The 26,603-nt window shown below is 34.8% G+C and overlaps 2 protein-coding genes across 4 annotated transcripts in view; one reads left to right on the forward strand and one right to left on the reverse strand.

The window, feature by feature from the left end:
* The window catches only part of LOC111054851 (ankyrin repeat and SOCS box protein 3-like), a 12,478-nt gene extending 5,823 nt beyond the window's left edge, over positions 1–6,655 (reverse strand). The window contains exon 1 of one of the 2 annotated variants that reach the window (XM_022341964.2): positions 6,560–6,655. The gene's annotated coding sequence lies outside the window, so the exon portion shown is untranslated. Of the gene's footprint in view, positions 1–6,411 lie in introns of both variants that reach the window. The other variant, XM_022341963.2, reaches the window with a different exon arrangement.
* Positions 6,632–26,603, forward strand: part of LOC111054848 (WASH complex subunit 3) — a 29,048-nt gene continuing 9,076 nt past the window's right edge. Inside the window, exons 1-4 of one of the 2 annotated variants that reach the window (XM_022341967.2) lie at positions 6,632–6,891; positions 10,847–11,011; positions 11,507–11,656; positions 18,185–18,704. In XM_022341967.2, coding sequence (XP_022197659.2) covers positions 6,847–6,891; positions 10,847–11,011; positions 11,507–11,656; positions 18,185–18,346 — 522 coding nt within the window. In that variant the 5' untranslated portion in view covers positions 6,632–6,846 and the 3' untranslated portion in view covers positions 18,347–18,704. Of the gene's footprint in view, positions 6,892–10,846; positions 11,012–11,506; positions 11,657–18,184; positions 19,449–20,140; positions 20,296–21,220; positions 21,266–26,603 lie in introns of those variants that run through there. The other variant, XM_022341961.2, reaches the window with a different exon arrangement.

Here is a 26,603-nt window from a genome sequence, read left to right on the forward strand (position 1 = left end):
AAAGACGCATATTGTTCGAGATATTATATTCAAAAACCAAAATATGGTACTTTTAAACCACCCCCACCCCCTTAGCTCAGGGGGTAGGAGTGAGGACTTTAGATTTATGTTTACCCCCTTACTATTTTAAAAAGAGCTGCGTGGTCAAAAATTGTGTTGCAAACATTTCCCTCTATACCTTTTTTGAGCATTTATTGCCTGGACTAAAAAGGACAAACAAAAATTGTTATGGAAAGTATGGTTTGATGAACCAAAGTAATATCAACCTGAGGATAAATTGTAGGTCAATAAAAGATTGATAATTAGGTATCTTCTACAGTCGGTAAATGTGTTTGACTTTGCATTTTCACAATTCACTTAACAATATCGGGGCACCGAGCTTCGCTCGTTATTTTTATTTATTGATAAACAGAACACAATTCTCTAAAATTATCGTGTTTATATTTTTTACAGCTGGCTATACGTCAGATTCAGTATTTTGGGGATGCGATATTTTGATTTTCCACAGACTCACTCGCTCAATCACTTTTTCACTATCCACAGACGATGAAAGTCTCAGCTGTTTCAGCCAAGGATATCCTTTTAATGTGTTCAGCGAGTTTTCCCAAGGATGAGACCTAGTGCAATCGAATTTTTATATCATAAACCTACTATGATACAAATTTCGTGAAAATCGTTAGAGCCGTTTCCGAGATCCGTTGGACATGAATAACCAAATATGAATAGCTAAATATAGATATACAGAAATTTCTCGCTCAATATAATAGGATTGGTTTGATCCGAATTCATCTCTAATTGGCAGTTGAAGATATTCTCTCATTGACTAAACTGTCTGTGAGCATAGAAAAGTCTGAATCAAATTATAGGTTGTATTGAAAAAGTGATAGGGGTAAAGTTACAGTCATAGGTTCTAAATTAGAGAGAGAAAGCTTAGTAAATTGTAGAAGATCATCAATCATGGGATTTGCGAGGCCAGCATGCGCTAGAGGAGTAGTAGAACCAAAATGAGAAAAACACATCCACGCACTAGACTGACATGGAATCCACTGCTCATAGGCCCACGCCCACTACAGTCAGGTCCACGTTATAATAGCAGTGTTTGATTAGCAATTGTATTGCTAACCTTGTCTATCATTCAACAAAGCGGATAGCGCTATCTCTTTCTCGCTTTACTCTGTTGCCAGATCGTTTTTCAACAATGAAGAAATATAATTAACAAAATATTTAATCTTGATTATAAAAAAACATTATGAAATCATTGAAAAATATAATTTCTTGCTTGATAAATCATAATTGATTATTTTAAACGAGAATGAACAGTTAATATTACATCAATAAACCTGTATAAGTTTCCCTCCATAGAAGGCATTGACAAGACAGAGGATCGGCAACGTTGTTCACCTTATCTTTCTCCACTGCCATTATAACGTGGACCTCACTATAGCTGCATAGGATATAAGGCGAATATGCTGATAAAAAAGATTAATGGAAAGAATGTCACCCTACTTCACCCTTATAAGTGTACATTGAATTTTACAAAAGAAATGGTCTTCAAGCTCAATTATCTTTTTTTTCTTTACTACTTACTACTATTGTTAGTTTTATCTTACCTTTTAAGCAATTTTTTTTAAAGCGCTTGATCGTTTCCCTTGTCTCTTAACTTACATCTACCTCGTGCTTAAAACACTGTTGTATAAACTAATATTAAATTCACATTAAATAGCACAAATTTTTCTCATTTAAAAGAATTCAATTGACTGTGTTGCTGAGGTGCTCTTGAAAATGAATCAACCAACTTGACTCTAAAAAATCTGGTGTGGCGCACTCACACAACTTTCCTTGCCGTTATGAAAATTGATCACCTGAAGCTAGTGTTCACGCGTATCTGAAGTCTACTATTCAAAGATCTGAGCCAGCTGGTGACAGGACAATAACGCTGGAGACATACGAGGTCTGCTAGATAGATGTCTCTTCTGAGTGAATGATTTAATAGAATCAACAGTTGCCAACAGTTTGCAATTGAATAATAACATTTTTTCGAATTTCGAGCTTATTTTCAATTTTTAATGAGAATGCTACAAAACATAATTGTATAGATTTTCATACTCGATCTTTTCACTTGAAATTTTTTGTCTAAATTGTATCTGAAGCCTGATAATTGAGAACCAATTTAAAATCAAACTTTGCAAAGATTGGGCGGAGCTCCAGGAATTTTTACATATAAGGGACTCGTGGCAGTTGATAGAGCTTATCAATCACTATTTGAGGTATAAATTTGATCAAAATCGTTGGAGCCGTTATTGAGAAAATTGCAAAAACCCTGTTTTTTGACATAATTTTCGTCATTTTAGCCGCCATCTTAAATTGCATTTGATCGAAATTGTTCGTGTCGGATCCTTATAGTGTAAGGACCTTAAGTTCAAATTTTCAAGTCATTCTGTTAATTGGGAGATGAGATATCGTGTACACAGACATACATACACTCATACACACACACACATATATATAGACCAATACCCAAAAACCACTCCTTTGGACTCAGGGGACCTTGAAACGTATAGAAATTGGGGTACCTTAATTTTTTTCGGAAAGCAAAACTTTCCTCACCTATGGTAATAGGGCAAGGAAAGTAAAAAACGATCACAGCTTCAAGTCTTTTATGTAAAATTTAATTGTTTAAGCTTTTTAATAAATTTACAGTGAAAGTCTGATATAGTACACCCCGTTATACCACATTATTATTCCCTGCAGTCCCTTGAATTGTCCATACAGCTAATGAAAGTACATTATTTTGGTCTAGAGCCCCCTAAAAGTAGGTTTATTTTTTGTCATTTCAGGAAAAAATCAATCAACCATTTTATTAGAGTACATTTCAAGTGTGCAGTTCGATGCCGATTCTCTGCCTTGTGTATTATCATGTAATATCAACTTTCCATTCTTTTTCTTGTGCATTTTTCTATTAAATGATAATTATATTTTAATCGCCAAGAAATATATTTTCAATCTATTTTATTTTTATTACATTTTCATAAATGAGATTGAATATTTTACTAATTAACCATTGAAAAACGTTGATCTGGCAACGTTGCAGAGGTAGAAAAGTTTAAGCGGGCCATTCACTATCCAAATGTTGACCAACTTGAAGACCATTAATTCGACGTCAAAAGTCTCGTGATTTGACCAGCCAAGCAAGGTCAGCCGCCTAGTTATGCTCAATTTGAAACGTGAGTGGGGATGAGGGGCCTGATGACTAAAAAGTACCTTAAAAATTATGTATCACTTGCTCTTTCATTGCCACATCACCTATGGAGTGTTCCTGTGGGGTCATTCGGCGAGGGCTGCTATTGTCCTGAGATTGCAAAAGAAGACTGTAAGAATCATAACAGGCAGTGACCATCTTGCCCACTGCAAGCCCATCTTTGCTCCCCTTGGTGTGCTGACGGTCTTCAGCAATTAAATCCTCCTGTGCTTGATGTATGTCAAGAGGATACATCATACTCTGTTGTGCCCGTATTCAATACAACAACACCAGGCACCGGATGTCTTCAGGAGACGTCTCCACCGTTCACAGGCCAGTGATATTGGTTCTGCACTGAAATTCTTTTACAGGCTGCCTCCTGGTGTGAAGCAGTTGGATAAGGCCGCCTTCAGGAAGCTGCATTGTGATAGGTCATATTATAATGTGAATAAATTTATGAGGGATTTGAATTTGTTTAAGAGTGGTTACTGCTTCATCTGCCATCTGAATAGTTGTTATGTGTATTGAAGTTGAATTCTATGACGCCATCGATCCCACAAGTGTGGGTAATGGATGAATCTGAAGGTATTATAAAGAATATTCATCTAACCAGCTGGAACGTGAGTTGTAAAAGATCCTACGTGGTGACTGTGGTGGTGACCCAACGTAGTTGGCAACCCCCGGGCTTGGGTGAATGGCGCCCTGTGGGCAAATTTTCTACTGGCGCCCCCCTTATTACTATAAAGTAAAATCAAATAATCTATGCTACTTATATGTTATAAAGTGAAGAGATAACAAGATTACGTCTTTCAAACACAAAACTGTAGACCTCTTAACATTCTTCAGACTATTTAAAGTGGAAAATCCTCTCTCTACAGAGATGCTAGGTAACTGCTCTGCTTAGAAAAATATTCTAGCGGCAACTTCAAGATTTGAGAAATTAAACTTAAATTCATATTCTAAAATTTATTTAAACACTTAATGGATTCCACCAAGTTCTTCCTGTTCTCAATACATTTTAAAGTGCAGATAGGCCTATTCATTTTCAAATTCACTTCTAATGTCATTAGGGTAGGAGGCATAAAGTTTGTTCGCAGCTTATGGTATTTTTTAATGGTATTTTAATTCTCTAAATTAGTTAAATCTTACTTGCGCCCTGGGCAAATGCCTAGTCTGCTCATTAATGCCCATTTATAGCCCGGGGCCTGATAGTTGGACCAAATTGTCAAATAGTGAATGACCCGTTCAAGTGAAGAAGTATAGATCTATCTACTTTGTCGAATAATAGACATGGAAGACAAAAACAATGTTAATCAAATACTGCCATTAAAACGTAAAACTAACTATAGTAAGATCCACGATATAATGACAGTGGATTGAGATGGGAGAACAGCGTTGCCGATTATCTGCCTTGTGTATTATCATGTAATATCAACTTTCCATTCTTTTCTTGTGCATTTTTCTATTAGGCTAAATGATAATTATATTTTAATCGCCAAGAAATATATTTCAATCTATTTTATTTTTATTACATTTCATAAATGAGATTGAACATTTTACTAATTAACTATTGAAAAACGTTGATCTGGCAACGTTGCAGAGGTAGAAAAGTTTAAGCGGGCCATTCACTATCCGAATGTTGACCAACTTGAAGACCATCAATTCGACGTCAAAAGTCTAGTGAGTTGATTTGACCGGCCAAGCAAGGTCAGCCGCCTAGTTATGCTCAATTTGAAACGTGAGTGGGGATGAGGGGCCTGGTGACTAAAAAATACCCTAAAAATTATGTATCACGTGCTCTTTCATTGCCACATCACCTATGGATTGTTCCTGTGGGGTCATTCGGCGGGGGCTGCTATTGTCCTGAGATTGCAAAAGAAGACTGTAAGAATCATAACAGGCAGTGACCATCTTGCCCACTGCAAGCCCATCTTTGCTCCCCTTGGTGTGCTGACGGTCTTCAGCAATTAAATCCTCCTGTGCTTGATGTATGTCAAGAGGATACATCATACTCTGTTGTGCCCGTATTCAATACAACAACACCAGGCACCGCGAGCTGCTGGATGTCTCCAGGAGACGTCTCCACCATTCACAGGCCAGTGATATTGGTTCTGCACTGAAATTCTTTAACAAGCTGCCTCCTGGTGTGAAGCAGTTGGATAAGGCCGCCTTCAGGAAGCTGCATTGTGATAGGTCATATTATAATGTGAATAAATTTATGAGGGATTTGAATTTGTTTAAGAGTGGTTACTGCTTCATCTGCCATCTGAATAGTTGTTATGTGTATTGAAGTTGAATTCTATGACGCCATCGATCCCACAAGTGTGGGTAATGGATGAATCTGAAGGTATTATAAAGAATATTCATCTAACCAGCTGGAACGTGAGTTGTAAAAGATCCTACGTGGTGACTGTGGTGGTGACCCAACGTAGTTGGCAACCCCCGGGCTTGGGTGAATGGCGCCCTGTGGGCAAATTTTCTACTGGCGCCCCCCTTATTACTATAAAGTAAAATCAAATAATCTATGCTACTTATATGTTATAAAGTGAAGAGATAACAAGATTACGTCTTTCAAACACAAAACTGTAGACCTCTTAACATTCTTCAGACTATTTAAAGTGGAAAATCCTCTCTCTACAGAGATGCTAGGTAACTGCTCTGCTTAGAAAAATATTCTAGCGGCAACTTCAAGATTTGAGAAATTAAACTTAAATTCATATTCTAAAATTTATTTAAACACTTAATGGATTCCACCAAGTTCTTCCTGTTCTCAATACATTTTAAAGTGCAGATAGGCCTATTCATTTTCAAATTCACTTCTAATGTCATTAGGGTAGGAGGCATAAAGTTTGTTCGCAGCTTATGGTATTTTTTTAATGGTATTTTAATTCTCTAAATTAGTTAAATCTTACTTGCGCCCTGGGCAAATGCCCAGTCTGCTCATTAATGCCCATTTATAGCCCGGGGCCTGATAGTTGGACCAAATTGTCAAATAGTGAATGACCCGTTCAAGTGAAGAAGTATAGATCTATCTACTTTGTCGAATAATAGACAAGGATAGCAACACCAAAGTTGATCAAATACTGTCATTATAACGTGGACCTTACTATAATTATAGTAGGCTACATATTGTCACAATCAACCTTGATATTACATCACAATTTAGTACAGACCTTGTAAAACTAAATTTTTGGACGGTTCCTAGTCGGCTGGATATGTAGCTCACTTCATAGGTTCCACTGTACACGTGCCAAAAGTGTTTATGTAAATTTCAAGCAATTTTAGATTGAAAACAACAAAAATTAAAACATTTGACGATACCTGAAAGTTTAATCATGAATGAGTTATGAAAGTTACACAGCAAATAAGAATAGGCAACCTCTCATCAATCCAGAAGTTTCTAATCAAACTTTTTCTTCTCATGTATTATAATAGTATTTTACTAATTATAAAATTGTGTCTTGATGTTTTGTAGAGGTTAGGTTTAAGAGGTTATGTTGACATTTTTCCTACCCAACCTTTTTTACTAAAAGTGCTGTATATAACGTTTGAAATAATAATCGTAAAATTTACCGACATCAAAATTGAACTTGGAAACTGAATACAGCATGGATCAGTTAGTTGACATTGGTTCTGATGTAAATTTATCTGAGGTAAGACTATTTTTAAAACTAAAACTTATATTATTTTTTTTAGTGTTTGTCTATTTACTTCAGTTCTTCCACTGAAGGTGCAATATTGTCGTGGTCGACAACTAGTTTTGTATTCATCATGTTGCTTCAAGTCATCAGTGTGATAAAGTCCTCCGCCATAATGGTAATAGCCTATTATACAAAACGGACAACAGACGCTTACGGTACCGTATATAACTAAATGTCTTCTCATACCTAATTAGCACAGTTCTCTTATTTATAATCAATTTTTTACATTTTGAACTAACACTGTAACACATGATTGATTATACGAATTACAAAGTATTATTTTAGAGATGCTTAAGATTCCTTAGAAGCGTGTTTAGACGCGCAGTTATATGCAGGCGTGTCGAGACGCGCGCAGCTATAAGCGGGTAGCATGAGATGCGTTGTTACAGCCGTTACGGGTAGAGAACATAGCCTAACCTATAAATTTATTAGATTTGATGACTTATTAGATTTTTATGTTATATGGCAGTTATGGCGACTTATGAATTAGAGGTTTTGATAACTATATTGCTTTTACGATTTATTTCTAAGGAATTTATAGCTTATGTTCTCTTGCAGTGACGGCTCTAACCACTTGTCTCGAGACGCCTGACCAAGCGACTCGACATCATGACACGTTTGCTTATAGCCGCGCATCTCAAGACGCCTCTAAGGAATCGCACCTTAAGTAATTCAGTTTTCTCCATCCATGACCAGCAGTTGCTGGATAGATTGCGTCATTAGGTCAAAACTTAAAACAGGGTGGCAGTTAAGTGAATTTAAAAAACTCTGTATTGCCTCCTCATTTAGGAAGTAAAGCGGCAGATTCACAAGCTTTGCCTGAAGCACCCTCTCAAATATCTTCACTTCCTGCACACAGAGACTCACTGGCATCCTGTTGAATGTTTTCAGTGCACTGACAGGAAAACTAATGTGTGACCATGTGAGTCTTGCATGAGGTAGATCAATATCAGCCCGCTGTCTTGTGTTGTGATCGTGCACTTGTCCTCTTTGAAGATAGGTGTGTTGTTCTCTTCTCAACAGTGACAGGGAGCTGAACACATACTGAGTGTAGACTGTCATAAGCTTCAGTCTCCTGAAGATCGGCGCACAATGTTCAAGGCGATGAGAAGCAGTGATGTTCCATAGAACCTTTTTCTGCAGGAGCAAAATCCTTCTGCAGCCACCTGCATGACCCCACAGCACAATACCATAGTTGATATGGCTGTGGAAGAGGCCGTGGTATGCTGTTACAAGGTACTCCTGGGAAACATGACTTCTCAGCATACGCATTAGATAGGTTACTCTTGACAGTCTATTACATATCATGTCAATATGTGGCTCCCATGTCAGTATGGCATCCATCATGAACTCAAGCAGCTTCACATTACGATCCCCAAAGGTTGGCGGATTCCGCTGCAGAGTGCAGAGCAGATGCTGAGTCTTCCTCTCATTCATTGACAGGCTGTTAACTTGAAACCAAACACTGGCAGCCTCTAACAGCTGGGCAGACTCCTGGATTGCTGCATTAACGTTATTTTTCCTGGCAACCAGAGTTGTGTCGTCTGCAAAAAGGATTGCATTTCCTTCCAGCCTGAGGTCATTGATAAAAATCAGGAACAGGAGAGGCCCGAGGATGGAACCCTGAGGCACGCCGCAGCACACATCCTGAGCATCAGACACAGCACCACCAATGGACACCACCTGCTTCCGACAATCCAAGTAATTCTTCAGTGTACTGAGGGCCACATCACAGACTCCATATCTCTCAAGTTTCTCCAGCAATATGCAGTGAGAGACACAATCAAAAGCCTTTGTCAGGTCGCACAGAGTGATGATCCTCCATTGCTCTCAGCATAGTTTCAATCAAGCTGCGAACAGCACCTGTGGTAGATCTGCCCCAACGGAAACCAAACTGCTGAGGTGAAAAGAGAGAATTTTCCTCAAAGTAGGCACTGAGTTGGTTGTATATCACAGCTTCAAAGATTTTTCTAAACACTGGGATGATTGAAACATAAACATAATCTAAATGAATGATAAAAGTAAATTTCAAAATATTTACAAATATAAATTCATTGATAAATTATTCATTCACATCAGATAATTAAATGCCAAGTTATGGAAGGAATTGAGTGTGTATTTATTGAAAAATACCTTATGCGTCCGTTCTGTATAATTATCAAGATAATAATAAGCTAAGTGCCGGTTGCACAAAAGCCGGTTGAATTTTAATCGTGATTAATTCCGCGAGAACCAATCAGAGAAGCCGTAATTTCAATAAAGCATTCAATAAAGAAATTAATCACCGTTAAAATTTGACCGGGTCTAATAAATAGGTCGTCTTCCTCTTCGTATGACTCCAACTATAGGGGCGTCCTAAGCTGCGTTTACATCAAAGTTATTAAAAAAATTTATATTTTTCCGTCCTTATAGATTCTATTAGATTGAATGGAACTCGACAAACACATATGCCATCTTGTGTATGGTAAGCTATGTTCAATCTAATAGATCTATAAGGACGGGAAAATAAACATTTTGTTAATAACTTTGGTGTAAACGAAGCTTTAGACGCATTTAATTTTTCTACTCGTAACAGAATGCATTGTCTCTTAGGGGGTAAACTATTCAAGTGGAATAGACGCTCCTCATAAGAAGCCATATATACTGAAGACGGGCGAAATAAATTCTGCTCAACTAAGACGCCCGTATAGTTTTCTCAATTTGTAGGAATTTCCGTCTCTAATCGACTAGGTTTATCTTCCGATTTCTAAAATTTAAATTTATGATTCAAAATCCCTCTGGGAGTAATTTGTGCTCTACAACCTGAGCCCATGTAGACCATTCTATCTCGGATAGTTTTTCAGGTACAATGTTCCTTGCATTTTGAAAAACACCCAATTTTTAGCTTTATTCATCATCATTAACTTCATTGCTCTCACATTGACATTTTGCACAATGATACAGGTTTCTGAGATCATGATTGTATTGGTAGTTTTTTTGAAAGATGGTTCAAGATGGATTCGAAGCAAATAAACTTGGAGCATGAAATTCTTTACAATTTGAGACTAATCGCAAGTTCCTACCATGTATTAGTCTCAATTTAGAAATTGTTGATTATTTGTAGAATCGTTGAAAAAAATAGCTCGATTTGGCGAAAATCGCAGAAAATTGGCAAAAACCCGAGGTTTTTGGGACATTCTGTAAAAAGCTCCAAAGAAAGGACAACTCTTTGTGATTACGCTGTTACGCCAATACTCCAGAATCATTGCACGACAAATTTAGCATGTTCGGAATTAATTCACCAATCGCTCTTTTTCACTACCCCGTGACTGGACTATAGACTAATAATATATGTTCAGAAATAGGTTATGTTTATAGTTGTATTAATCTTGCATTTTAGCAGAATGGAATAAATCAATGAAATATTTATATTAATCTTGAATGGAATGGACAGAATAATTGAATAAATTCCTTTTCTTTACAAATTACCCTTTAAATGCAAGATTTCAATAAACCTCACACATCATCGAAGCTTAATGAAAAATGTCAATAAGCCTTACACATACATCGACGCAATTACAAAAGGAAAATTCATGAAAATGAATTTTTTTGCTTTGTTTGGCCGTGAATGCGGAACATCCTTGCAAACATAAAGAGAAATTCGAAACAGCCAACTTGAATTTTGGACCTCACTTTGCTGTTCGCTCGTTCAATTAAACACACAATAAAATAATATTATTGATTTCTAAGGCTATTATGCAGTTTAATCAAGTTTATTGTCATATAATAGCTTATAGCCCAAGTAATGTGTTTTATTTTTTTTGTATTTCTGAAAAACATTTCATTTTCATTTTTTCTAGATAATTCATTTACTTTTCACAGTTGTTCCACTTGGATAATAAAACTGATGATTTTATTACATTCACAGGTGCCTCCTATCAATCAGAAACGTTTGCTTGCATTCATAAACGAATTCCTCATTAATACTATTTCACTTCTAAATGGTTTTCACCAAAATTGCGAGTCCAGATTACAAAAATTCGATCTCAAGATGCAAAAATTGGAGGCAGAACTTTGCATTCTTGAATCCAAGGTGAGATTTATAATCACTCAATTATCTCAAGTAAATGTTTTTATTCCTTCACTAATCATCGACATTATTGTGTGTGAGCTGAAAGAATCATTTTCTCTTAGTAATTTAGAACTGCAAGTAGAAACAGTCTACCTCTTTCAGATACGATTTGAATTGCAGTTGACAGGTAGAACAATAGAAGATTTGAGTAATACATACTGTAAGCCTTCAATACTCAAGTACATGAATTTTAGGAATAAAAGGACTTTTTAGTGTGCAGTAAGGCTAAAACAAAAGGCTGTGCCGAGCCACGAAAAGCTTTCTGTAAACTTGCAGCATGAAGCAAAATACATGGAGGAATGACTCCAGCTTTTCATAATTCTTTTAAGCAGGAAATGAATACTATTGATCTTTATGAGTGTTTACAAATTTGAACTATGCCATATGTTAAGGCTAGGCCTACCAAGAACTAATGCTTATTCTCTTTTTGACTTTTATTCATGATGCATGTTTTAGTTGAAATCCATTCCTGGTCTAGAAGTGGACTTGCCTAAGGTAGCTGCTGCTGCTGCTGCGGACCCGCCTCAACCAACTACTGAAACGATTGCTCCAAACAACAACAACCTGCAACTCGATGTTGTAGATGCAAACATTCCACCTTCAAAAGTAAGTCCAACCATACAAATTGAATGTAAAAATATTAGCTGTGTTATTTATACTTAATTAGCCGCCAGCCTCGCTTGGCTCGACTTATCCGTCTAGACAGATTACTGGGCTTCCTGCACTCATTGCTCAATGCACTCATTAGAGCTAGTTTCCTACCGTCAAACAGTTAATAGAAACTCTTAGGGCCGGTTTCCGAGCTCAAGATTTAGCTAAGCTCTAGACTTAAACAGCTGGAGTCAGAAAATTGGCTTTCCGAAACGGGGCGTAGTCTTAGTCATAGTCAAAGTCACGTTTAAATCGAATTTCGAAAAACTAGAAAATTGAACACGAAATAAAATAAAGAGAAAATAGTGTAAAGTTTCAGCTATTTTGAATTATTTAGGAATGTTTCATTTTGTCAAGGAAAAACGTTTCCAATTATAGAAATGAGAAAATAGAGATTTATTTTGCTGCAACTATTTACTGTGACTACGCCCCGTTTTGGAAAGCCAATTTTCCGACTCCAGCTGTTTAAAGTCTAGAACTTACTTAAATCCCGAGCTCGGAAACCGGCCCTTAGACTCGATTCAATCACCGGTTGTTCTGACCTGTGTAGCTTAGGGTTGCTAAGCTTCAGAATGAATAAAAATATCATTTCCCCACGAAGAGATATGATTAAGATATTATTGTATTTTCAGTCTAGCCCTTTAAAGATATTTGAGATAGAAAAATATTGTAGAGAATTTTCAAAACAGTTATATCCAACCCTTTCTCGTTCCAATATAATTATTAAATCTATGAAAATGCATAGAAACCTGATGAAAAACTGAGTAACTGGTTCAGTTTCTAAGCTTAACCTGTGTATCGAGTTTAGACTTCCAAAAACCTACGCCAAACGCAAAGCATATTTTTATGTATATATTTATTTGTGGATAAAATCACAAATCATATAAATAATATGATTGGGAAGGAACAACAGGCTTGGCCCAAAACTATTCCATTCCCAAATTTTGATAAATGTTCAAAAAATAGGTTATGATTCTACTCTAAGAAGTTCAAGTTCAATTTTCGTCCAAAAATATATATGCTAGAAATTTTGAATTTAGAAGAGTTGAGACACCAAATTATAGTTAAATATTACACTTAGTTATCACTGCACATTAAATTAATTAGGCCTATTGTGAAGGTCCTCTCAACATTTTCAGACTTAAGCTGAACCCTTGTGTCAAATGATAACATTTTCCGTTCATTGAATTTCGCGGCGGCCATGTTTGTGCGTTTGGTGGAGGGGTCTCACTGTTCAGTTTTGTCAATATCCCCTCCCTACTCATGTTGACAATATGTGATTAGTTGAGATTTCTTCATTTATGTATGTTACAATATTTACTGGCTTATACACTAATTTACATTAAATGAGGGTAATGCTAATTTTTCAACGAATTATACAAAGTATAAAAAAATAATGAGAATAAAGATTAAATGCAGTTAGAATAACAATAATATAAAATTGTAATGTAACTTCATAAATCGGCGGTGTTTCAACAAATAATTGTTGATTCTCTAAGAAGGATATAAAATAATATCCTCTCCATCAACACACGACCGGGTGATCGGAGATTAGAAAAAATGGCCCTCTTATTGTCGAATCGGTGATTAATCGCTTGCTACATTTAAATTAATGCTGAAAATTAAAATTAAACAACACCCTCGATTAACGATTTAAAATTATATATTATAAAATACTTTGTATTTTATAATCAAGGGATTAGAAATATTGATTACTTGGAAATACCCAGTCAATTTAATAACAACGATACTGAGTATCCTGCTGGTTTTTTTGAGGGTATATCAAAGTACGAAAGATATATTAATACAATGATAGACCTGCGTAATCTCCTTGAAAAGGCGGATGCTGAAAATGCTAAAATATATAAAGAAGTTCTCAATAGTATATACAAAGACGTAACGAACAAAACAATTGATGCTGTGAAGAGAAAAAATATGAACATATTTGATAATGATATGAAGAAATTTTTATTCAAAACAAACACTTTTTACAGAATGGGGTATAGTCTAGAAGAAGGAGGCAAATATGTTGAATTCCTAGAAGCCGAAAATAAGTTCAAAACCACTGAAAAATACATATTAGTCACTAAAGATACAGAACTTATGCTGGATGGCGAGCTAATAAATAAAATACACATCAACAAGCCTCTATTCCCACAAGTCAGTTGGATAGAAGGAGTACCTGGCTGTGAAAAATCTACATATATCATAAGAGAACACACGCCAGGAAAAGATCTAGTATCAACTCAAACTAGAGCAAGCATTAAAGATATAAGAGAATCAGTCTCAAGACGTTACACAAAAGAGAACTTATCTATCCAGCTTAAATTAGATTATAGGACAGTAGCATCCTACATAATTAATAATTCGGGCAAAAAATATGAAAAAGTTTACATTGATGAGGGACTAATGATGCATGCGGGATACATCGGATTTATTGCAGAATTGAGTGGAGCAACGGAAATTATAGTAGTAGGTGACTCCAACCAGATACCTTACATAGAAAGATCTCCAGTAGTTACCAAGTGGAACAAAATTTCAGATTTCTGTGAGCCTGAGGAATATATAACAATGACTAAGCGGTGTCCTGTAGATGTCTGTTTTGCCCTTCAATCATTCTACCACGAAATCAGCACAAAAAACCCCCAAATAAAATCTATACTTCCAACTTTCAAAAACGGCGAAACTCATCAGCTAAAGGAAGATACTCTGATACTGACATTTACGCAAAAAGAGAAACAAATTTTAAGTGATTCAATGAAAAAATATAAGTCTCAAAGAATTAACACAATTCACGAAGCACAGGGGCTCACATCAAAGGATGTAGTATTAGTGAGAATTGACACAAGAGACAATACAATTTATAACAGTGTGCCGCATGCTATTGTTGCAATATCCAGGCATACAGAAAGTTTCAGGTATCTAACAACAGGCTACAATGATGCAGTTCAGGACATAATTGATAGAGTGAAGGACAGGGCAGGAGAGGAGCTTTTGTCATGGAATCGAGAAAGGTTGTTGAAAGGAGAAGCTAATACTAACAAAATTGATCATGGCTGATATCGATGAAATCCTTACATCACTGGAAACTGATAACTTCACTCCAGAAATCGATGACTACATTAATTTTGTTCCTTCCATAAATGGAAAAAATGTTGAATTTTTAAATATTTTTTCAACTAATATCCGTAGCCTCCATGCAAATTTCAACCAGCTCATTTGTTGTATAAACAGCTTAAAAACTGATATACATGTAATTGTTCTAACCGAAACTTGGCATACCGAGAACATGCCATTCACTTACAAGATCTCAGGTTTCACCGAAGTAAATAAATGCTCAAAGATGAACAAATGCGACGGTCTGTGCATTTATGTTAGAGATAGTATTGATGTCTGTGAGATTGCCTGTAACATAGTTGATGCCAACTCTTTGTGCTTGGAATTGAAAATGTCGAATGAAAAAATTTTTAGAATTATAGGAATTTATAGATCACCTAGAAATCAAAACACGGAGAATTTTATCAGCAGTCTAAATAACTTCCTCAATAATATACCTAATTCAATAACTGTTTGCATGGTTGGTGATATAAATATAATATTCAATCAACTAGCACACAGGTTCAGGAATACCTGCATATTTTACTGAGCAGAGGTTATAAGTCTTATATAAATGGGAGTACTAGAGTCTCGACCACAACTGAATCGTGCATAGATCACATATTTTTCAAAAATAACAGCAAATTCAACTATATTTTTGGAAATATTTTCAAAACAACAATAACTGATCATTATTCTGTACTATTACACTTGGGTAATGAGAAAAATCCTGAAACCACTTCACATAGAAACAGGCCTACAAATAACGTTAAAATTGCATACAACTACAAACTAATTGCTGAAAAATCGGAAAAAGAAAATTGGAATACTATTTTTGGAAATGATGATACTATAGATACCCTAGTTGACAATTTTGTGGATCGTATAAATGGTTTTATGGATTCAAGTAAAACTGAGAAGTATATTCCTCGCCGAAAGCGTCCCTTAAAACCTTGGATTACGGACGGAATAATAAGATCAATTATTATACGGGATAAAATGCATGATAAAATAAGAAAAGGCCCTGCAGATGCTGATTCGATAAATACATACAGAGTTTATCGTAATACATTGAATAGGCTCATAAGTGAGGCGAAGGATAACTATTATAGGGATAAAATAGAACAATGTAACACCAATAGTTCAAAGCTTTGGAGGTGTATTAATGAGGCTATCGGGGAGGGGAAGAAAGAGTGTTGTAAAATTGGAGTTGATGCCAAGGGGTTGAATGACTTTTTCACCAATGTTGGGGAGAGACATGCTAGAACTATTAACAATGATCCCACAAGCTCTCCAAATTTCAATTTCAACAACGATGTAATTGAAACTCCTCTACCGAATTCCTTCTTTATGAGACCGACAAACTTCAATGAAGTTCAAGCGACAATAAAAGAGCTGAAAAATAACTGCACCCCAGGCTTGGATAATCTCAATAACACAGTACTCAAACATATAAGCCACACTATTTCACAGCCACTTTCCGTGATTTTCAACAAATGCTTTGAACAAGGCTACTTCCCTAAACATTTCAAAACCGCCAAGATAAAACCTTTATTCAAGCAAGGAGATCCCTTGGACCCAAGTAACTACAGACCAATCAGCCTTATTAGTAATCTAGCAAAAATCATGGAGAAAATTATAAAGAAGAGATTAGTTGTGTATTTGAACAAGCATAAAATAATAATAAGAATCAATTTGGATTCCAGACTGCGAAAAGTACCGAAGATGCGTTAATTGAATTTTCTAATACTGTTTCACAAAACTTGAATTCCAATTACAAATCTATAGCAGTTTTCCTGGATATTAAAAAAGCCTTTGATACTATACCACATAGTTTTCTTTACAATAAACTCGAAAGATATGATATGGCTTTAGGGGAATATTTCTAGAACTCATAAAGGGCTACTTGAGAGATAGAACCCAGTCTTTAACAATCGACGGACTTACTGATGTCTCCAAAATGACCTCCTACGGTTTGCCTCAGGGAACGGTACTATCACCAATCTCTTTATATTATATGTCAATGACTTATTAAAGCTGAAATTAAAAAACGCCACAACTATATCATTCGCAGATGACACTGCAGCTATTTTCCATGGGGAATCTTGGACTGGGGTACATGAAATTGCAGAACAGAACTGTTTGCTCATAAAAAATTGGTTGGACAGAAACACCCTGAGCCTGAACATTGAAAAAACCAATTACATCACCTTCGCATTCAATACAACTGGTAAACCTGATGAGAATTTAAATCTGAAACTCCACTCAAACTGCAACAATAACTGCACCTGCCCTACTATAAAAAGAGTCAAAAGTACCAAATATCTAGGTGTCCAAATAGATGAAAATTTGAAGTGGGACATACACATAAAATTTATTTGCAGAAGAATGAGATATCTATCCTATAAATTCTACGAAGCAAAAAAAATTCTGAACTCAAAACATCTAAAAATGATTTACTTTGCACTGGTCCAGTCCATATTCCAGTATGGTATATCCGTATGGGGGGGCTGTTATAATTCTCACTTAGAAGAGCTTTTCATAATTCAAAAATCAATAATCAAAACAATTTTAAATAAACCCAGACTTTACCCAACCGACTTGACTTTCAAAGAGTTTAATGTGTTAACAGTTAGGCAGTTGTACGTAATAAATGTAGCGAAATATATAATCAAACATAAAGCTAATTTTCCTTGCACAAATAACACAATCAATAACCTGTACAATCTGAGACCCTCCTCAAATAAGTATCTTATGTACAATACAAACATTGAAACCATCAGAAGACAACTTATATATTTAAGCACTAAATTGATAAATAAAATTCCTGAAGAATATATCTGCTGCGCGAAGTTGACTAAAAAAGTAAAACATGATATTAGTATTTGGATTAAAACGAACTATTTTTTCTACCTGTAAATTAAACAAAGTAAAAGAGGAACTTAGTGTTTTTGTGTGCTCACTTACCAATCTAGTGTGGACCTTTTTTTTTATTTTTCTTTATTAAATTAACTATCCTATCATCCCACCTCACCTTTTTTCCTAATCCTTTTTTTTCCTCTCAAGGATTGAAAGCCTTCCTAGTACATGGGTAACCATAGTTGGAAGAGCTTCAATCCCACCCCTTTTTTTTACACCAAATTCTGAATTAGCATCTTGTACGGACATTTTTGTTTTTTTTTTTTTGGTACTAATTTTGCCGGTTGTTTATTCTTGTTGTAATTTAATATTACTTGTATTTTATGTATGTGTGTAAAGGAAAATAAATTGAAAATTGAAATTGAAAAAAAAATGACCAATTTTGCTTTATCATAATCATAATCGTAACAGATGAAATACTGATTTTTTATAATTATTGATAGTTTTAATTTTCAATTCTATTTGCAGGAAGCGGACACTGAATCGGAGACACCTGAAGAGGAAGCTAAGGTTCCAAACCCTGAATTAGAAAAATACTATAAAATGCTACGATTTGGTGTGCCTATGGAAGCTGTCAAAGTGGAAATGCAAATTGATGGCTGTGATCCCAAACTTCTTGATAGCTCTTAGTGTTTGTGATTATTCTGTGATGTGTGTTTCAACAGATTTTTGGTAATATATTTACGCTTTAAACCCTATCTCGAGGACTAAATGCATACAGCGATCATGTGGTGTATTGTTGAACGTTTTAATTTATCTCGGGTATAGAATTCTGCCTCTCTTATTGTAAAGACTGTGATTGACTCATGAACATACTGTAGTTTATTATAACATAGAATGTTATTTAAAGTTAGATATAGTAGGCCACTCAATAAAATTTCTCAAAGCGTCTTTGTAGAATAATATAATTACTTTCATTCTAACCTTTTAATACTCAGTAGCCCACTAAATAACTTTTAAGTGTTGTTCAATAAATTAGTTCTTCTAATTTCTTTTTTTTTGTCAATTAACATTTATGGAACATTTGGATTTTGAAAAAAATTAATATTTCAAGGGGACGCTTTATTGTCTTTTCTATCGCATTCTAATGCGATAAAAATGCTAGGGTCCTTGTAACTTCAATCGATTCTTAACCATTTTAAGATGAAAATATTATTTTAAAAGCATTTATGAATAGTGGACATTAACCATAAATCTAGTTCAACTCTAAATATTTAATAGATTATAGAATATAATTTAAAATAAAACTATAATTCTCAGCGGGATCTTCACAATGGTCTCGAATCCTATTTCAAACACCAAGAGTTTCAAGAATCTAATATAATAGATGAGTGATGTTGCCGAGTGATGCTGTATGATGAGTGACTTAATATTAGTATTTTGGAGGAATTTATTCTCCAAATGATTCATTGAAAAGTAATCAGTATAGTACTTGTTAATAAACTGTCACACTAAAACGATAATTAATTCCCAGGAGTGAATAGAAGCGAATTCAGATTACAGACTATCAGCCACCGTCGAAAGCAGTGTAGACGTTTTCACTTGACACATTCACTGATAAAGATAAAGAGCCGAGCTACAGGATAGATAGCCAGATGTTGAGTTCCATCACTCCATACTTTCACTCCCCTTTTTCAATTTCTCTCCAGCTTATTTTTACCTTATTCCTGCCAACTTGGAGCTAGCAGCAATATGAAGTTTATTCAATCCATATCCTTCAGTCTTGTGATATGTAAGTATAAATTGACATTTTTTATAGTATCAAGAATTAAACTTATTTATCTATTAAAGCTTTCCATGAGACTAACTGTTGTAGGAAACTATAATTCTTATGAACAATCTGTTCAACTCGGTTTGTGAGTCAAACATTCTGAAAAAAAACGAAAAATATATCATAGTTACTCGAGTTGTCTTCTTTTGGAGGAAAGATCATTGATTAATCTATTCAAAAGCACGGTACATTAATAGCGGCTACTAGATGCTACGGGAAACGCCGACCCCAACTGAGTGAGAAAAGGCTAAGAAGAAGAAGAAGAAGGCTAGCTGCTAAGGGAACGCGGAATTGGTAATGTCCGGAACATTGGTAATTGGTAATATCATCCAAGTGTCTGGTTTTATGATCAAGTTTACAGTATTTTTATTGGCTTTATATAATTTTTAATGTATAACAAAAACCGAAAATTGTTGATAAAAAATTGATCAATTACAATTATTAGACACTTGGGTTCTGAACTATTTGAAAAAGGTATTATCTCAATCTAAGATTATTAGATCTTAATCAAACGTTGACCAATACAATAGTCCCAACTTATCTAACGGTTCAATATAAATCATCTTGCAAATTCAATTTCTTGTAGCTTCTTCTCATTTTTTATATTTTAATTATTAAATTTTCTAATCGCATGTGTGTTATCTTTTCTCCAGTTATATTGCGTGCATCGCTATTGAATGCACTAACCAACAGTGAGAAAAACAAACTGCTCCAAGATTATGACAAATATAAACCTCCTTTTTCAAACAATTCAGGCTTTGCTGAGATGAAAGTTAATATCCGCCTTCTCCATCTATTTCTTACCATGGTAAGTTTTAATACTGTATTTGTTTTTTCAATATTATTTTTTCTTACTACGTTCCAATGTAAGGAATTGACAACGCTAAAATTAAATGAAAAATTCTACTCTTTAAATTGAACGTTTCTTTAATAAAACTTGATCATTACTGACTAAACATAAACAAGATTTGATATGGTTTCAATTCGCTTAAGATGTTGGGAATAAAATGTTTTATTATTAGTCTATGAAAAGTTATTTAATTCTCCATTATTTTCAAAATCTTATGTCACATAATCAATAATCGGGACTTCTGAATTTTTTATTTTTCTATTAATCATTCAATCAATTTTTTGTTTAATATTGAGGGAGAAAAAAAAGAATTTTATTTTATAAGTGATAAAATAACTAATAATTTATAAAAAGACTAATTGAAGGGTGGCAGCAGTATCGGACAAACATGCTTGGATGGATGCTTGTTGATTATTCTTGTAGAACAAAATTTATTTGAAGTTTGATTTCAGTTTTACCTTATTTTATGTACAGGATTCTGTTAACTGTTTTACTACCTCATACTCAATGGTTCAGCATTGAATAGGTTAGCAACTTATATTGAGTAGAATGAATAGGTTGGCAACTTTTATTGAGTGAAACGGCTCAATTGGACGCGATGTTATTTCCAGTGGAACAATAAATGCCATATATTTACTATTAACTTAGTTTGTACGGCTATACCCGTGCATATCACATGCATTACTCATTAAAACCATACATATTGTCAATCGTTTGTAGCGAAGGTGTAAGGTTATCGAATAATTCATCACCGCCTCTACCAATTTATTTAGAATACATTGGTATTCTAGGTACATTGGATTGTTCTTGTCCTGAGAGGTTTTGCTAAAAATGGCGTTTACGATTCAAGTGAATTGTTTATTGATATTCTTATTGCTTTCAGGATTCTGAAGAAGAAGCATTCACCATTACAGGAGTATTGCATTTTGTAAGTATTTCAGCAAATCATTTTCACATGAACATACAAAAGACCAAAATTATGATTATCAGCAAAAACAAGATTGATAACATCCAGCTATTCATCAACGATCAGCCAATAGAGAGAGTAAAATACAACACGTACCTGGGAACATGTATAAACGAGAACTGGGATACAACTCAAGAAATCAAATCACGAATTGCCAAAGCCACAGCCGCCTTTAACAAAATGAGTACCTAAACTCTTCAAAAGCCATGATCTTACTCTTGAAACAAAGGTGAGACTTCTGAGATGTTACATTTTTTCTGATTTCTTGTATGGAGCAGAATCTTGGACACTCAATGAAAACATATCCAAGAGAATAGAAGCCTTTGAAATGTGACTTTATCGAAGAATGATGAGGATATCATGGACTGAACATGTCACTAATGAAGAGGTACTAAGAAGAATGAATAAACAAAGGAAAATTATGAACACTATCAAGATCCGAAAATTGCAATATCTGGGCCACATCATGAGGAACGACTCCAGGTACTTTTCACTCCAGACAATCGTCCAAGGAAAAATCGATGGAAAAAGAGGTCCTGGAAGGAGAAGAATATCTTGGCTGAATAACCTTAGAAAGTGGACGGGAAAAACATCAGCTGAACTCTTCCGCATGGCTGTGGACAAAATGATGGCTGTGGATACTGGTTGCCAACAACCGAAACGGATAGGAACCACAAGAAGAAGAAGATTTAATTTAGGATAGCGTTGTGCAATGGGTAGGCCTAATCGGCATGAATTGGTTGATGACAGTGCATAGATTGAAGCAGTAAAGTTATTAGGCGATTAATCTCTCTGCCTTCCAACACGGTGGATTTTAGTGAGGGCCTCATTCACAACTCTCATCCGCTTTATCAATTTCGGTCTACTGATCTTCCATAAAATCGATCACTCTATCACAGTGTAATCTGTACTGCTTCTCTTTAAAAAATCTGGTTGGGCACACACACTAATTTCCTTGCAATGATGAAATATTTCTCACTAGTATGTAGGCCTACTCTTGCTTTACATCGGAATTCCTTTGATGTATTTGTAATTTTACCCAATGTTGTATTTATATTTTACTTGTTACTTTTATTACAATGTATTTTACTTTGTTGTTAGTTGATTTTTTGTTTTCAAATTGCTTATTTCATGTATTGTCATTTTTATCTCAAGTACAGTACCTACAAGTATCTCAAGTACAGTACATTTTCTAAAAGAAATTATTATTATTCTTTTTATTTTTTATTGACTCGCGCTTCGCCCTCTTCACCCCCGTTGAGTAGGTAATAGGTCCGCTCTTCGAGCTTAGCAGGGGCAGTTTTTTCCATTATCTCTGACGAAAAGTTTAGTTATTTATTTTTTATTGTTCATCTTTCATAGAAGCTTATAACTAATATTGTTGAAAGTCACCCGGTCAGGAATCGAACTCTGGCCCGGTCAAATTTTAACCGTGATTAATTTCATTTTGATAAAACGGCTTCTCTGATTGGTTCTCGTGGAATTAATCACGATTAAAATTTAACCGGCTTCTGTGCAACTGGCTCTCTGACTTTGTGCGTGATTGGCTTTAGTATTAAATAGGTTAGGAGTGTTGGGGGGTAGGTTAGGTAGGGTAAATCAAATCAAAATCAAATCAAATTTATTTGCCATAATATCGAAAATACAAATCAAAATAGACAATACAAAGTTTTACACATTAATATAAACAATTTCTATAAGAACATAAAAATAAACTTTGATAATAAAACTTATTATATAGGCGCTGCCTGCAAAACCTCTAAGGTTTGTGTGCTGGCAGCGAGTATCAATAACAAAATACACCACTAACAAATTTATTGAAGTGAAAAAGAAAAAAAGAAATGAACTTGGACCTAATTATTTAAAAAAAGTTGTTAAAAGTACTTCATATGTGTATAAAATGAGCTATGTTTATTGATTTGATCCAGTCTGCTATTTTTTTATATTAGTTTTTGTTGTCTTACTTGTAATTAGGTTCGATGGTATTAAATTGATCAACCTATTGCTTATATATGTGAATTGTCTCCGGCATACAGTAAGGTCAGTTCTGTTAATTTGGAAATTGGATTGCATTCGAAAATTATAAGTTCTGATTTGTGGTGTGAATAGGTTTCTGTTTTTAATTATATAAAGTATAATATTTTTCACATAAAGTTGTTTAACTGTTAAGACTGGGAATTCTGTAAAAATAAGATGTGTGGGGTATCGTCTGGGTCGACCAAGGGCAGCTTTTATTATATGTCTCTGAATCAAGGAAATTTTGTTGAAATGTGTGTCCAATGCTCCACCCCAAACCCTAATCCCATACTGAAATACAGACTGAGCATAAGCGAAATATATTAATCTCAAAATAGATAAGTCTCCCAGACCGTTCAATCTGTAAAACTTGTGGATAATATGTTTCAATTTTTGACAAGTCTTATTTATGTGCGTATTCCATTTTAGTTGAGAATCTAATATCACACCTAAGTACTTGGTCTCTCTCACTCTCTCTAATGATTGACATGCACAGTCTCCACCTCCCTCCTGTAAGCCTTCACTATGGTTATAATGATAGGCGCAGCAGTCTGAGTGAATTTTTATTCCGTTACGAAATATGTCTGCAGGTATGGACCTTTCAGATGGTGAGAAAATCATGAAAACACTTTTTCTTATATTTAAAGTTAGAGTGTGGTGATCTAGCCACATCTTAACTTGGGCCAGACCAGATTCTGCCAAACTCCTGACCTCTCGCCAGTTAGATGCTGTAAATATTAGGGCTGTATCATCAGCAAAGGAGATTGCATGACAACCATTCATTTGGATCCTCAAAAGATCATTAATATAGATCAAAAATAAAATCGGCGAGATTACTGTCCCCTGTGGAAGGCCATATTCTGACAGTGTAACTTTACTAGAACCAAGAGTCTGGATTCTTTTACTCAAATAGCTTTTAAATAGCTTCAACACTGGTCCACGGAAACCTATTCTCTCTAATTTGTTCAGAAGGGTATTGTGTGGAATGGTATCATAGGCCTTAGCCAAGTCCAGATACACTGACAATGTTTTTTTATTATTCTGGAAATTATCGGTCACTATTCTAACCAGTTCAGTCATAGCGTCTTCAGTGGATTTACCCTCCTGGAAACCGTACTGATTACCAGCTATAAATTGATATTTTTCTAGATATTTTATAATTCGTACTTTAATTATTTTCTCGAATATTTTAGATAGGTTACTAATAAGACTTATGGGACGGTAGTTCTCAGGAGCTTTTTTGGCACCTGATTTATACAGAGGGATTATTTTTGCAATTTTGAAATGAGATGGAAAATGGCCTAATTCAAAACATTTGTTGAATATTATCGACAAGGGCTTCGCTATGTATTCTGATATATTTTTTAAGCATATATTTCCTAGTCCATCCACCCCAGGAGAAGAATTAGTTTTTAAATCTTTAATAGTAAGCAATACCTCATCAGAGCTCGTTGGGTACATAAAAAATGAATTTGGAGTGTTAGTCGCATCACAATGTGAATTCTGTGAATGTACCAACTGCAATGTATCCCCAGTATCAATCCTCTCCGCATAAGTTCTTCCTACCTCAGAGAAATATTTATTCAGCGTTTCCGGGTCGATGTCAGGTGGTTTATACACACGTTTTCTGTCTAAAATTTCCTCAATACATTCCCATGTCTTCTTACTATTACCTTTGGAAAGCGATATTTTATTTCTATAATAATCGAATTTAGTTTGTTTTATAAGTTTATTTAATGTATTTCTGTATGTTTTGTATTTATTCCGCAGTTGTTGATTGAACGGTTGACTATTTAATTTTTTATGCATTTTGTCTCTTTCCCTAATAGATCTAATAAGTCCTGGAGTGATCCAGTTTTTTAGAGGTCTATTCCTGTTTTTAATTTTTATTTGATCAGTGGAAGATTTTATGTAGCTAACTAGTTTACTGTAAAAATTATCAACTTTATCATCTAAATTCACATTGATTTCATTGAAGCAAGTTTCAGTTTCCCAGCTTCCCCCTTCAACTTATCAATCAATTTCATGTAGTTAATTTTCTCAGTAAAGATCTCTCCACTCTTCTCTAAAACTGTTATTGGATTTCCCAAATGAAAAGTTGTACAAAAATGGTCCGTTATGCAGGTTTTTTGTATAGAGCTCAGTACATAACTCTCTCCAAAATGAACATTTTTCCAGAATATATGATCTATACATGTTTTTGTGTGACCTGAAATACGAGTAGGCTTATTTATCAGGGATTGCAGACCATGCATTTGCAGAAGACTGCTATATTCAGTTGATAAATTACTGTTACTTAAAATATCAATGTTTAAGTCTCCAATAAGAAGAACATTTTCGTTTTTATGAATATTAGACATATTCACATCTAAGTCATTTAGAAAAGTTTCTATGTTTGAGGATGGAGATCTGTACACTGCCAATAATGTGATAGGGTGACTAAAAGCTACTAATCTAATCGCAATAATATCTGCAGCCGAATTTTCAAAGTTAAGATAATGAACATCAAACGATTCTTTCACAAAAATACATAATCCATTACTATTATTCAGTTGCCCTGGCTTATCAATAACTGTATAGCCATCTATGCTATAATCAAAATTCTTATCTTTTGTCATCCAAGTTTCCGTTAGAATTATTATATCGTACTTTATTGTACAATTTTGCAAAATATAAACAAACTCATCAAAATTCCTATTGATACTTCTAATATTCATATGTATAATATTTAAAAAATCAACAGTATCTGTTATTTCACCATCTATACTAGAACGAAAATCAAAACTAATAATATCATCATTCTCTATCGTATCAAAACATTCCAAATTTATTACTTCATCGAAACTATATTGAGTATTCATTATTAAATTGAATGGAATTTAAAAAAATTATGTCCTGTAATGGTTGTTATATTCATGCTTAAAGTTTATGTTATCTTGCTCAAGTCCTTCTCGTCTCGAATATGTAGCACTTGTCCTCCCTCGACCTTCCTTAACAATATCTTGCCGTCCCTGATCCAGACAAATTTGTATCCCTTGGTGGAGGCTTGTTGTTTGGCCTTTTTGAAGAGCTCCAGGAAGAAAGGTGGCAGGTGGTCGTGAGCCACAATACGCCCAGCTGGCAGCTTTTTGTTCACAACACTGGTCGAGATACCCGGACCAGATTTATCTTTACTAGCCATTTTTTTAAAGTCATTAAGCCATGCTAATTTGTCCTGCCGCTTAATGAACTTGTAGACGATGGGTTTTACTGCGCCCTGCACCCTACCAGGCATCCTATGAGC

The sequence above is a fragment of the Nilaparvata lugens genome, chromosome 2 (genome assembly GCF_014356525.2).
Source record: "Nilaparvata lugens isolate BPH chromosome 2, ASM1435652v1, whole genome shotgun sequence".
Lineage (NCBI taxonomy): Eukaryota > Metazoa > Arthropoda > Insecta > Hemiptera > Delphacidae > Nilaparvata > Nilaparvata lugens.